This window comes from Geospiza fortis, unplaced genomic scaffold (assembly GCF_000277835.1).
Source record: "Geospiza fortis unplaced genomic scaffold, GeoFor_1.0 scaffold429, whole genome shotgun sequence".
Classification (NCBI taxonomy): Eukaryota; Metazoa; Chordata; class Aves; order Passeriformes; family Thraupidae; genus Geospiza; species Geospiza fortis.
This window is the reverse complement of record NW_005054411.1, coordinates 1,944,648-1,957,436: the sequence shown is the minus strand read 5'-3', so window position 1 is coordinate 1,957,436 and position 12,789 is coordinate 1,944,648. Positions and strand designations below refer to the sequence as shown.

At 39.8% G+C, this 12,789-nt stretch overlaps 1 protein-coding gene across 1 annotated transcript in view; it reads right to left on the bottom strand.

Moving 5' to 3' along the window:
- ZNF277 (zinc finger protein 277) overlaps positions 1-12,608 on the bottom strand; it is a 41,713-nt gene extending 29,105 nt beyond the window's left edge. Inside the window, exon 1 of the mRNA XM_031061394.1 lies at positions 12,552-12,608. Within this exon, the coding sequence (XP_030917254.1) occupies positions 12,552-12,573 (22 nt within the window). The 5' untranslated portion in view covers positions 12,574-12,608. The remainder of the gene's footprint in view (positions 1-12,551) is intronic.
- Between the last annotated feature and the right edge of the window lie 181 nt (positions 12,609-12,789).

The following is a 12,789-nucleotide window of genomic DNA, read 5'->3' as shown; positions in this document are numbered from 1 at the left end:
AGTTAGTAGAATGAAGAGAACAGAGGAATACCTTTGAAAACTAGAACTAAGAAGTATACCAAGTTCTTCAGGGGAAAATAAAATAAATACTTTGAAGGTATTTGAGAATGAGATGGTATAGAAAACAATTTACCTTCAAAACTAGAATAAGCACTGGTTTTTTTTATAAGCACCCACGGGATACCCAGTATAATAGATTTCTGATCCCTGCACAGGGACTGTATACACCACTACAACAGTGAGGGAAAAAAAAGTAAATTAAAAAAATTAAAAAAGGCTGCCTGTTATAGATATTATATGGCTTCATTTTATTTTAAGAATTGTTATAATATAGACTAGCTAATCTTCACAGCTAGTGAAGCAACAAGATGAAAATGGATTAGTTTTCCTTACTGGAACATTTTTACTTTTGAATACAATTATTCTAAGCTCCAAACCAATGTTGGTTTGCACAATTAAGTAAATGTTCCACCCACACAGTTATAACACAGCTACGGCAGGGCAGGCAATGCACTCCACCTGCACAACCACACATGCAATTATCACAAAGCAATATGCCAGCCAATGTTACAGCCAATACAACAGATATTATTATCAGGAAGAAAAGGAAAGAAAGAGTTGGCTTTTGAATGGGAGTTTTGAAAGGTAAGGTCCCCAGAGATGGTCCCCATTTGCTGTCACCTAGAAGCACAGGGATGTCTCATTATCCTGACTTTCTCCACCTTATCCCACCACTCCTACCCATCTACCATTGCCCTTCTGCTTGTGCTGGCTCCCAGGCTTGCCAAATCCTTGGATGAGTCACTCCAGCTCTTTACCATTATGAACCATTCCTTTCTTCCTTATTGCTCAAGAATATTGAAAATGCTGCCACAAGAGTCCACCAAGGGCAAGAGCAAACTAAGGAATGCACGGTGAGAAGCAGTAAGGTGAAAGAGAACCTTCTCAGCTTTACAGCCTCAGCTGTCTCATACAATTTTAGCATAAGCCTGCCACAGTGTGCAAGGTTTCTTTAAAGGCATTACACACAGGAAAAGAAGCCACTAAGATTTTATCACTGCTTCCTAACAAGGACACTCAGCACTGGCTTCAGTTTGCAGAATCCAGTGTTGTCAGCATGGGCGCACCTAACACACTAAATGTAGCATGGAGCTCTTGTGCTCAATTCTGCTTGGTTGCACATCTAAACTATCTGCTCTGACTAGCTCTGGGGACAAACTGAACACTGCTGCATGAATTACACTCTCTAACTAGCAAGTGGAGGTATGTGGGCTCAGATAAATGAAGCAACATCACTGTTAGAACTCTGCACTCCCACAGCTTGGCCCTGAGGTGGGACCTGCAGCCGTGCCTGAAGCACCAGAGCTCAGGGAGCAGCGGGCTCCTCCAGCAGGCAACCAGCAAGCTGAGGGAGATATTCCATAAACTGATCTGCAGGGAATGCTGAGGACAGGGCCACTCACACCCTTCTTTCTGAAGCTTTGCCACTAGATAAAAAGGAATGAGAGTCACAGGACCAGAGGAAAAGGAGGTAAGTCCAAAAACAAGGGGTTTTAACTAGGGCAGAAGAAATCAAACTATTTTAAAACATATTAATCGATTTATTATTAAATGAAGAATACCTTGAAAATCAAAGGCATTGCAAAGTCTGAGAATTGAAATTATGAGAAAGGAATTAATACAAATTTGCCTAAGACATATTTATGGGTTTCCTGTCATTTTTTGTAGTCTATGGCACAGCAACAAGGCCTTAGGCTGAGGACTTTACGATGTAAATATCCCACTGTTGGTAACACAAGGATAATGAAACAAAATAAGAACATCTGCTGGAATGTTAAGTGTCTTTCTAATTAAATCCAATAGTTGAATGGATCAATTCATTACCAACAAATCTGGTTTATTATCTCATTAATACAGCTGGTTAATATTATGAGGAGATTAGCACAAGAACTTGAAATGATCCTAAAACAAAAATGAACACAACAAAGACATACTGGTGAATACAGGAGTCCAAATAACGAGCAAAAGACAGGTTTTTAGACACATAAAGAACAAAGGGAAGAAAGAATGACAGGAAAACAAAAGACACCTAGCAAACCTGGCACTCCCCACTAGCAGCCCAACAGATGCTGAATGGAAAACAAAAAGGCTGAGCACCCTCCCCCAGATTCTCACTGATCACATGGCAAAACCATTTAGTTGCCAAAATGACCAAACCCCACCGGAGGGTACACTGGGGAACCAACCTGTATTCCTATAGGTAATTCTGCACAAAAGAGTGTTGCATTTAAAACTCTTTAGGAAATGAGCAGTTTTAAAGCTTTGTCTTGGAATCAATTTTTTTTGAGATGATGAAAGAGTATCAAGAAGGACAGGCTTGACACTCGAAATACATACATGACAGCTTCCCTGTTTTGCAGCCTTGGCACTGCAGCATCTATTTGTTGGCACAGCAGCATTCCCTAATTTGTGGTCATATTCTTGGAAGCAATTTTACAGTGATTACAGGATTTTTCCTTTGTTTTCCAGAGCACAAAAGATGGATGACTAATGACTTGCCAAATAAACAGTATTCAAAGCCAAAACTCAGAATAATGAAAATAAAACACCCTGTCATGGTCCTCACCAATACTACATGCAAATATGCTTCCTAGTGAAAGAAGAATCAATGCACATATTCATCTCCTACCTCAATATATTAAAGCCCTCAAGTACTTCTATTAAGTTGAATTAAGTCTGAGTTCATGAGGAATTATTTACCTATTACTTCTGGTTGTTAACACACTATGAATGATATTTAGTTAAAATGTCCATGTGCTCTAGGGGACAACACATCCTGTAGCTTCCCATAAGATCAATCAGTCCCAACCCTGCCTGTTTTTTCATTGAATGCAAATGAGCACTTCAAAAGAACAGTTAATCCTACCGCTAAAGCTTGTCAGTTCTACAGACACTGTACATATTCTGTAGCATTTGCTGTCTAGGAATATGAGAATTTGATTCCAGTTAAATGACAGCTTTAAGAAAAGCTGTAAGTTACCGAATCCTAATAACTCAGAACAGAGTTTCTGTAGAGCAGGTGTCTGCTGGGAGCTGGAACTAACAGAAATACAACTGTGCTTAATAGCCATATTTAACAGGGCTGCTCTGTCGGGGAGCTTAGGATGTTGCAGTTTCATTAGCATTAACAAGTGTTGCTATGGTACCGCAGCACAGGCACCAGAACACAACTGAATAGGACTGGGAAAGTGATTAATAAAAATGTGAAGTGCTGGAATTTTAATAAAACAAAACCAATGTGCTTGCCAATAAGATCATGTTTAAATAATAGACTAGATTATTGCCCAGTTCAGCAGCAGATACATGCCACTGCTTGCTGTCTTTCTGCTGGAGCCCAGACAAACCCCCACATCTGTAAAGACCAGAGCAAACCTACTGTTCTCACACAGAGGGACATGCATGCCTACACACACACTAATGAAAGTGACCCCAGTAAGTATTCACAACGATATTTAAGTGCTGCTGTTAATATGCAATTTATAAATATTTAACACACTACAGCAGGTCCTATTGCAAGCTCAGAGCTGTATAATGCCTCATTCCTGCATAAATGACACAGGCTTACATTAGGGTAACTAAAATCAGGGTTTTATATTTTGGTCACAAATATGAAAAAAATATTTATCTACTTCAGCATTATATACTGAATAATTTTATTATACTTTTTAGAGCTTCTGTGATTTCTTATGGCTATTGTTAAACAAAATTTCTGTTTACCTTTCCTTGTTTAGTGTGATCATGTGACTTGGTAGACATGGAGAGATGAGATCCACATTATCTACTAAAATAAGGGATTAGAAGCAGTGATTAAACCCTAGACTATTATGTGGAAAGATTAACAGAGTAATTATATAGCCTGCAACTCAGAATGTTGAGTTACAAGGAAGATGAAGAAAATATCCAACAGAAGAATCTGAAATGGAAGGACAAAAGGGACCATCCAAGTTCCTCTTTTGTACTTAGCATCCAAATCTATCTAACAAAAATTGGCAGCTTGTTTCTGTTAAAATTGCTATTTAGTAAAATGGTATACTAGAGACATCATGATAAAGCATAAGCAATGCTGTTTAAATTTAAGGTATAAAGATTGAATTTCTGCTATTTTCATATGAAAACTCCCGGAGGAAAAAAAGAAAAGAAAAATAAAAAGTGTACAATTTTGTGTCAAGGTGATCTAGACCATCATTTAAAAATGTTAAAAAATACATACTGGAAGGCATCACAAATAAAAAAATGTATATGCAAATGTAGTACTTGTGTATGGTACCACTGCCACTGTTCTGCTTAGCCCTCTACAAAGAGCAGCAAGCTGGAAAAAGGCATGTCTTACTTTACATATTCTGTGTCTGTGACCTTAGCTCTCCAGAAAGGAGGGGTCTTAACAATGTGTTTAACATGGATAGTAATACTTCATTGCTATAATTTGTCTTTGCAGTGCCTTTAAAAATACTGTATTGAGCCTAGTAACTTCCATGCCAGCACTGCTATGTAAAGCAGGTTAATTACTTTACTCTCTGCTTTTTATCATGATCATTCAACAGTGATCAATAATGCTTTATTACAAGGATTTTCCTTTTCTTGTCACACGCTCTTTTCCTCTAACAGGATTCAATTTCCAAGCACGTTTATCCTTTTGATGTTAAAAGAATTGCCTCGTGGTCTTTTTAAACAATTGCTTTACTCTCTGTAAGGACAGGAGAGGCTGTGTGATTTGCCTTAAAAACAAACATAAAGGCTGCTTTAGCAGTTCCTGACACCCCCATGTCATTATGATGGGAATTTCTGCCATGCTCCTAACTAAAACATTTGCATTGCAGGGTCTACAACTTTTCCACTGGTAGACTTTCCTTGAAAAAGGCAACTATGTGAAAAAAAACAACTACATATAGTGTGAAACTTTTATTTTAAATAGCACTTAAATTTTTTCAGACTCATACAAAAATTAGAACTAACCTCAAAATGCATCCTGAGAGGTCTCGTTTCTGGCATCCTTGTGTGTGTGCATGTCATACTGACAGAACAGGCTGAAATCTCTCTCAGATATTCTGACTGAGCTTCCTGACACACAGAGAGCCTTCAAGGCTGAATCAAGTGAATTTTATACTTAATGAAGAATCTGTATGAAGAAGAGGCCCTGTGATGTTAGCATCTCTGTGGTCTGCTGCTGCTTTTCCAGATGGAAAGTAGCAAAATCAGTTGTTTCTACTTTTAGAATCAAACCTCCATAAACTGGTATTTAAACTAGAAAAACAGTGGCTCAAAAGGAAAGGAAAGTTCATTATAGTGTGCAGTGATGTGAATCAACATACTTCAGCCTGATATCACGATTCAGGAAAACAAAGCTTTGATTGTACTTCAAATAATCCACTATTTATACTCTTTATACATACATTTTTGAAAATTATTTTGAGAGGAAAGTATTTTTAAGTCAGGGCTCAAATAATTTTGTCTTATAGATCCCAGAGACATCTCACAGCAAGCTATATAAAATTTCTATGAGATTATTCTTTATCCCAGAGTTTGAAATAAATATTTTTGTGACACTGTCTCAGTGCATTCATTAAACATATAATGCAGATCTTGACTTTCTAAGTATGATATATGCTTGCTGATACTACTAATGTAGCTCATGGACATGGATGATACAATAATTGAAATTAACTTCATCAAGAAACAGAATTAGAATGTTTGAATTAGCGATACAAGTTGTTCATATTTTTCAGGAAACATTTTACTAACTGTATAAATACATGCAAGCTCCTGAACATTAAATTAGTACAGTAATAATAAATAATAAAAATACAGCACAGACTGCATGTTTTCATTCTGCATAAGACAAAATCAAATTAAAACCTCCAGTAGGATGGTTTTTTTACATACTGGTCTTTAGAGAAAAAGCTCTACCTCATTTATTCATGCATTGCAGAGTCATAATAAAATTCGGTGCTGGCACACTGGTCAGGACAAATGCTAGCAAAATGCTCCTCTGGCAGCAGCATCACTTAGAACTGCACACATTTATTTAACAACCATCGCTGTTTCTATATTGTGAGCCTTGTGCACTTCCACCATGGGACTCACCGGCCTACCCTGGGGCACATGCCAGGAACTTGGCACGAGGCTCTGGATGGGAGGGTGCTGTGCCAAGCTTCCCTATGCTGCCCGCCAGCCCTGTCTCTCCTCTTGCACCGCAGCACAGCTCTGACCCACACAGGAGTCTTGCAGCCCCCAGTCACCCTCCAGCTGCTTTGTGCATTGGCTGGGTTTAGAGATCAGTTTCAGAGCATGTCAACAGGATTGGTTTGGAGCCCAGGTATATGAAAAATGCATCCCAACCCTTAACAGAAATGCCTGGGTCCAAGCCAAGGGGCTGTCCAGTGTGGGAGCACTCACTTCATGTGAGCATAGTGCAGCATAGTTGCAGGAACTGTGGCACCTTTATCTATTGTGCCTTATTATTTGTTCAGGAAACAGACCCACAACATACCACAAAAAATCATGAAGTTGAAACAGATGGTGGGTCCAGTTATAGAGCTTCTATACCAGAGGGATAAAGAGAAGGTGTTTAACCTGCTACAACCACACAGGGCAAGTGGCTACTCCTTGGGTACAGAGTCCCCAAAGACAAACAGGAGGATGGCATCTCAATGAGCAAGAATCAAACAGAAAGAGCTGGGCCACTTCACACTGGCCACTGCCTGTGAGTCATAAAAGTATCAGAGAAAAATACACAAAATTAAAAAAAAAGACAAATTGGAAGGTAGTGTCCAGTGAAAGGTGCAGTGAAAACAAGACGCAAAAAAATCAAGAGGAAAGTTTCAAGAAACAAAGGGGAAATGTATTACAAAGGACAGGTGCCTGTCGACCACTGCAGTTACTGACAAAACACCTACTACAATTTCTAACTTAAAGGTCTACTACAGCAGCATATTAGGACAGAATGGCAAACAAGCAGTGACCATGGAAACACCTGCTGGAAAATCAGGTCTTGGGATCAATGACTGGACTACTGCAGCCATACCATTTCCTATGGAAACATTAAAAGTTAACATGTACTACTATTGTTTGGGTTGGAAGGGATCTAAAGAGCACCTAGTTCCAACCTGCCCCCCACCATAGGCAGAGATGCCAAGCATAACTTCAATCTGGTTATGTGGTTTTAGCGGTACTGACTAATGCATTATTTAATACAACAATCATCACGTCATTGAACATTAGTCTTTTCCTATTCAAGTGACTGTAATTAATTATTGACTGACAATAACTCTGCAAAGAACCCAGACTTTTACAAACACATTTCCCTGATTTCAGTGAGACACTGCTCAGGATGATGTGCCCAGCTCTTCAGAGGCACAGACCTGCTTTAAAGTTGTACAAAACTCACCACATTTTTTTCTCCCGCTTCTTGAATGTCATGTTCTTTCCTCCATTGTGTGAGGCTTTTATTGATGCAATATTTAAAGCTACTTTAAAAAGCCCACAGAAAGACATTCAAATGCTTTCAGGCTTTTCTCCCAGATTCAGCCTGCTGGGAGTTTGTGGATGAGAATGTGAAGCAAAAACCTCAGAGAGAGACTGGGAACAACTGCAGTTTTAGGATATAAATGGTCACACAAAGTTGCAGAGTTCTAGCAGAGGTTTCAAGGCAGGACATCATGGAAGGAAGCACACAGGGCTGGGAAAGGTTATGAAGGCTGTTTGGATAGACAAATTTACCCTATACTGAAATTAAAATACTTAACGCTTGTAATTTCATAATACTTAAGTCTTTTTCTTCCTTTCCTACTGTTCGTATACACAACCATATGCTAGTCTAAGCCCTACATCCCTTCATCAAGAAAGCTAGCTAAAGTCTCAAAGGGTGAACTCTAAGACCTGTTTATATGACAGGCAGACCCTGTGGCAGTCATCATTGTTGACAAGAATCTACAACTTCAGTGCTCTTCCAGAAAACCAGTGCTCCCCAGTAAAAACAAAGCAGTGAACAAGGTGTTTCAAGAGGCGTAACAAATTATCCTGGCATCTGTGTTACCCTCAGAACATTCAGAACACTTGAAGTACCTCTTTAGCCTATACCTCTACATCTAAATAAAGCATGTCCACATATCTTATTTGTTCAAGTGATGAGAAACACTTTTTTGGGGTAAGAATCAGATTTTTGCCAATTCAGAAACAATTTAAAGGTCCTCATCAGTCTGAGGACTGATGAAATATCACTCATTCTTGCTGCTCTGCAGGCAACTGCAAGACTGAGCAGAGGTTTCAAAGAAGTTGAAGGCTTTAACAGGCAAACAAGTTACCATGTTTGAGCCTTGTACCTCCTCACCAGGCAGTCTGCAGGAGCCCAGTTCTAAATGAGCTGGGGTTAGAGTATAGAGGAGCTGATACTGTGTAGTTTGCTCATGTATCAAAGCCTCTTCCTGCTACTGAGAGAGCAAGAAGTGGCACAGTATACTAGAATGAAATACAAAGATAAAGGCCATCCATCTTTGCTTTTAAGCTATGAAAGTCTTCTGAATTCAGAGAAAACCAAATAGCAAATCTTTATTGGGTATTTTTGGGGAATACAACATCTCCTATGCCTTGTGCTAACAGAAATTATGCATTCATGCTGAGGTGTGGGGATGCTCCTCGTCTTCAGATAAAATACACTGCACAATTACAACACAATTATTTGTAAAATTATGGCAGCAATCATGGGCACTTCAGATCTCTATTACCAACCACTACAATCCATCACTTATTTTATTAAGCCATTATGACCCATTTAATGAAATATTTAGTTTCACTTGTATATTCTTCCATCCGTCAGTTATCTAAGAAAAGTGATGTGAAGGCTAAAACCTCTAAAATATTACTGCAACAGTTACATGAAAGGATTCTGCCTTTTCAATTTTCAAACAGAAAAGCACATAAAAGGTGATTTTACAACAATAATTTAGTAATTTCCAGTCCTCCAAAAGATCCACTTGCTTATCAGGTAAATGTTTAAAATTACTTTGAGATTGGATTTTTAATTAAAAATCACAAAAAAGGCTCTTTAAACATTTTTAAATAATACTGCTTTAGGAGATCCATTCTGGTAATCATATTAAAATAAATTGTGTTGCACTTCCAGAATTAATTAGTGAACCTGTCCTCCAGGTGTAATTGCTAATTGTTCAGTTCACAATGATTAAACTGCATCCTTTACAGAGCTTATAATGCCCACTAATAAAAGGACTCTCTTCTCTCTCTGTCCAAAATCTGTAGTATGGTGGAAACCTCAGGTCTTGAAATCCTCTACTGCACACAAAGATTTAACCTGAGAAACAGATCACTGGTGGTATTCTGGATGCTTGAAAGTGCCCTGTGGGAAAAACAACAGAGAATGCAACCCCATGTGTGATCATTTGGAACAGGTGGGGTTTTTAAGGAAGGGTACTGAGAGGATATCAACCTCTAAACCCATGAAACAGAAACAGGCAGATACACGTGGGCTGCTCATCAGGCCAAGGTCTGAGGATCTCTCAAGAATGAGGAGATGAGCAGAGGCAGCTCTGTGCTTGGGGCAATGCCTGCTCTGTCACCTTGCTGGAGATTTCACTCACAGTCACGAGCAGCCAGCAGCTCCCCACTCACCACCTTGCGTGCTGTGGACATTTCAGAGAGGAAAGAAGTAAAGCACTCAGCCTGACCTGAATAGGAGTGGCAGTATAAGGAAGCAGGGGCTGGGAAGGCATCTAGTCCACCAGTTATTTGGTTAAGGACTATTCAGTATAAAAGAAACAACAAACAACAAGGGACATGGTAGACTGCACACAAATGTTAATGAGCAGGTAAAAACAGAGACAGTAAGTTGTCTCTGCCAAAATGGGAACTAATGGCATGAAAGGAACTACTCACACATACTTGAACAGGGTCAAGATGAACTTTTGTCACTGATATGAAAGGGGAAATGCATGACTATCATATGTGCTATGGTATTTTTGAGGGTGTTTGCAGATGGGATCAGAAGGTGATAGTGGAATTCTGCATACTTTATGAAATGGACTTAAACAGACTTAAGAATCCACACTGATACAGGAAAAGGCCTGTAAACATGGGAGTGCTTGTGAATCTAATGAGGAATGCATCCATTAACCCATATGGAGAAATCTTTTGGGTCTGAGAGTACATGGGACTGCCTTTCAGTGACAAGGAAAGAGAAAACCCTGCATTTCAGAGCCCACTGCTTTGAGCAGCTCTAGTAGCATCCTTAACAGAACTTAAAGAGTTGAGCAAAAGTAATGGCTGTACTATCAGGAACAAACCAGCTTTCACTGGAGTATCCTCCAGGTAGAACAAAAAAAAGAAAAAAGTAGACATGTTCAAGACCAGTCAAACTTTTGTTTTCCAGAGTAAACTGAATATTAAAATGGGGTATGAGAGACATGGAAGGAATCAGACATGTTGCGCTTGGACATGGTGCCCCCCAGCAGCATGTGGTCAAAAGCACTTGAGCACAAGAAGACCTTGAGTAGGAAACTATAACTGTCAAACTACTGATGCAACAATGAAAAACACATTTCCAGAAAAAATACTCATTTTAAAATCCTTTGACAGTGAAGTGTAAGAAGTGTTGATATGCAGACTGAACAAACTGTACTGTGGACAGCAATATATTTATTAAAAGCCACTTGGTGAAGGCTGCTGGAAGGAACTAACTAGAAAGCAACACTGTCCTGGATTAGAATATAAAATCACAGACTTTTCTGTAAACAGAATCAGCAAACCAGGAAATAGTATATTATTTAATTTTCCTAGATGTTGCCTCCAAGTAAGTGATACACCTCAGGTGCACATGCAAGTACAAGATGTTGCTAGAGAGAACAGTTCTGTACAAGTTAAACCTCTGAATGAAGATTTTGTTCAGAGGCAGAGAAATAACAAATACTAGGATGGGGTATTTATTTGCTCATTGAAAATGTGATTTATACTCTTAAGATCTCTTGACCCTAAGTAACTGTGTTGCAAGCAAATAATTTTGAAAAGGCTGCTTGAGCAATTGGACACTTTTGCCTTTGTCCAAGGGAAGAGTGTTGATGCTGAAGTCAGTCATGGTTAACATGAGAGACAGCAGTTACAAGGCTGGAACAAAATTTTATGACTCCCAGCCAGCATGCTGGCAGACCTGTCTTATGGGGAGATGAAGCACACAGATGGACATGAAAGTCTATAGGCTGACATAAAAGTTAATTTAGCCTGACATCTATTATTTTGATTTTCAACAGTGTTTTTACACATTTCATTACCTAGAGACTCCAAATGATCTGCCAGGAAATGCAAAGTGGGTTTGGGAGCAAAGTCAGAGAAAGTTCACTAGTCATTTCAACGAGTGTTTGTGCTCAGTAAAAGGAAAACAGCACAGGCCTCTGAATTTCCATTTTCCTCAAAAAAATTTCTTTTTTTCTTTGAACTGGTGCCAATATCTTTACAAGAGTTATCTGAAAAAACCTCAGGGTAACCTCATCATCTCTAGTAGTCCACAGACCAATGTACACACAGAAGAGTTGCACAGACTCAGGCACGTGTTCTTTCCAAGAGTTAGAACAGCAGAGCTTTGCCTCCAGGTGCAATTACACCAGTGTGGCAATGCTCTAAAAGGGTCTGGCCTTTCATGTATGAGGTTCATGCCAACATACTGTAACACAGAAATACAGCAAGAGTACTGCTCTAACTACTAGCATAAATTGATATTACTTTAATAACTAGAATAAGGGCACATACTAGACAAACAACACCAATGTCACTTGAAAGACCACTCACTATCAAAGGCCCAAACACAGAATAAAAGTGCTCTAACTCTAGGTTTGAAACTGCTGGCTTATACATGACTTCCTTTCATTGCGTCCTTCACACTATTAATGACTTGACAGTAGAAATTAAAGTCAACCTAAACTGAAAGCTACTCTCTTTGAAAACGTTAAACTATTTTTTTTCATTTGGATCAAACCAAAGAAACCCATAAAATATCTAGATACCACTTTACAATATTGATTTCATTGGAGAACACTTTTCTAAAACCGGACATACTCATTTTAGAGACAACTTGTACCTGGTAAGCCCTGCAAAGCAGCATCATTATCATTGGGTTTCTCCCTTTTTTCTGTCTGTGCCTTTCTACAGGACCAGAAGATATAACACAGGCTGTTGCTCCTGCCTCAAAACACTCAGGTTTCTCTTAAAATGACCAGTGTAGCCTGAGAATTTCTTGCAGTTTATCCATGGTGAGCTCTAGCTAAGCTCCTTCCAGGAGGGCGCAGACATGCACACCTCTCGACAAGGACACAAACTCTGCTGTTCTTGCTGCTTACGGCATCTGGCTTATTCCTGCAGTAATTACCCACGGACCATTTGTGCTCCTCGCTGTGCATCGCCTGCTTTGCACTATCTCTGCGTATGTGTGCGTTGACAAACGGATTTATGTGAGGAGCCAAAATGCTCCCCGGACCATCCGCCCCGTGTCTCACCGCTCCGGCGCGCTGCCGGCATCAACTCCCTCTCCACTCCGACTCGCTGTTGGAAACTCTCCCTGTCCCCGCAGTTCCGTGTGCCAAACGTGGAAGGACAGGCACCAGTAGGACCAGAGCTACTCAGGTCCCTGTAACCAGCGGGAGGAGGGTACGGGGCTGTCCGTGGCTCTCGGCAGAACCCCGCTCCGACGGGCGACGAGCGAACCCCACCGCGCCGGGCCCTGGCGCTCCCGTG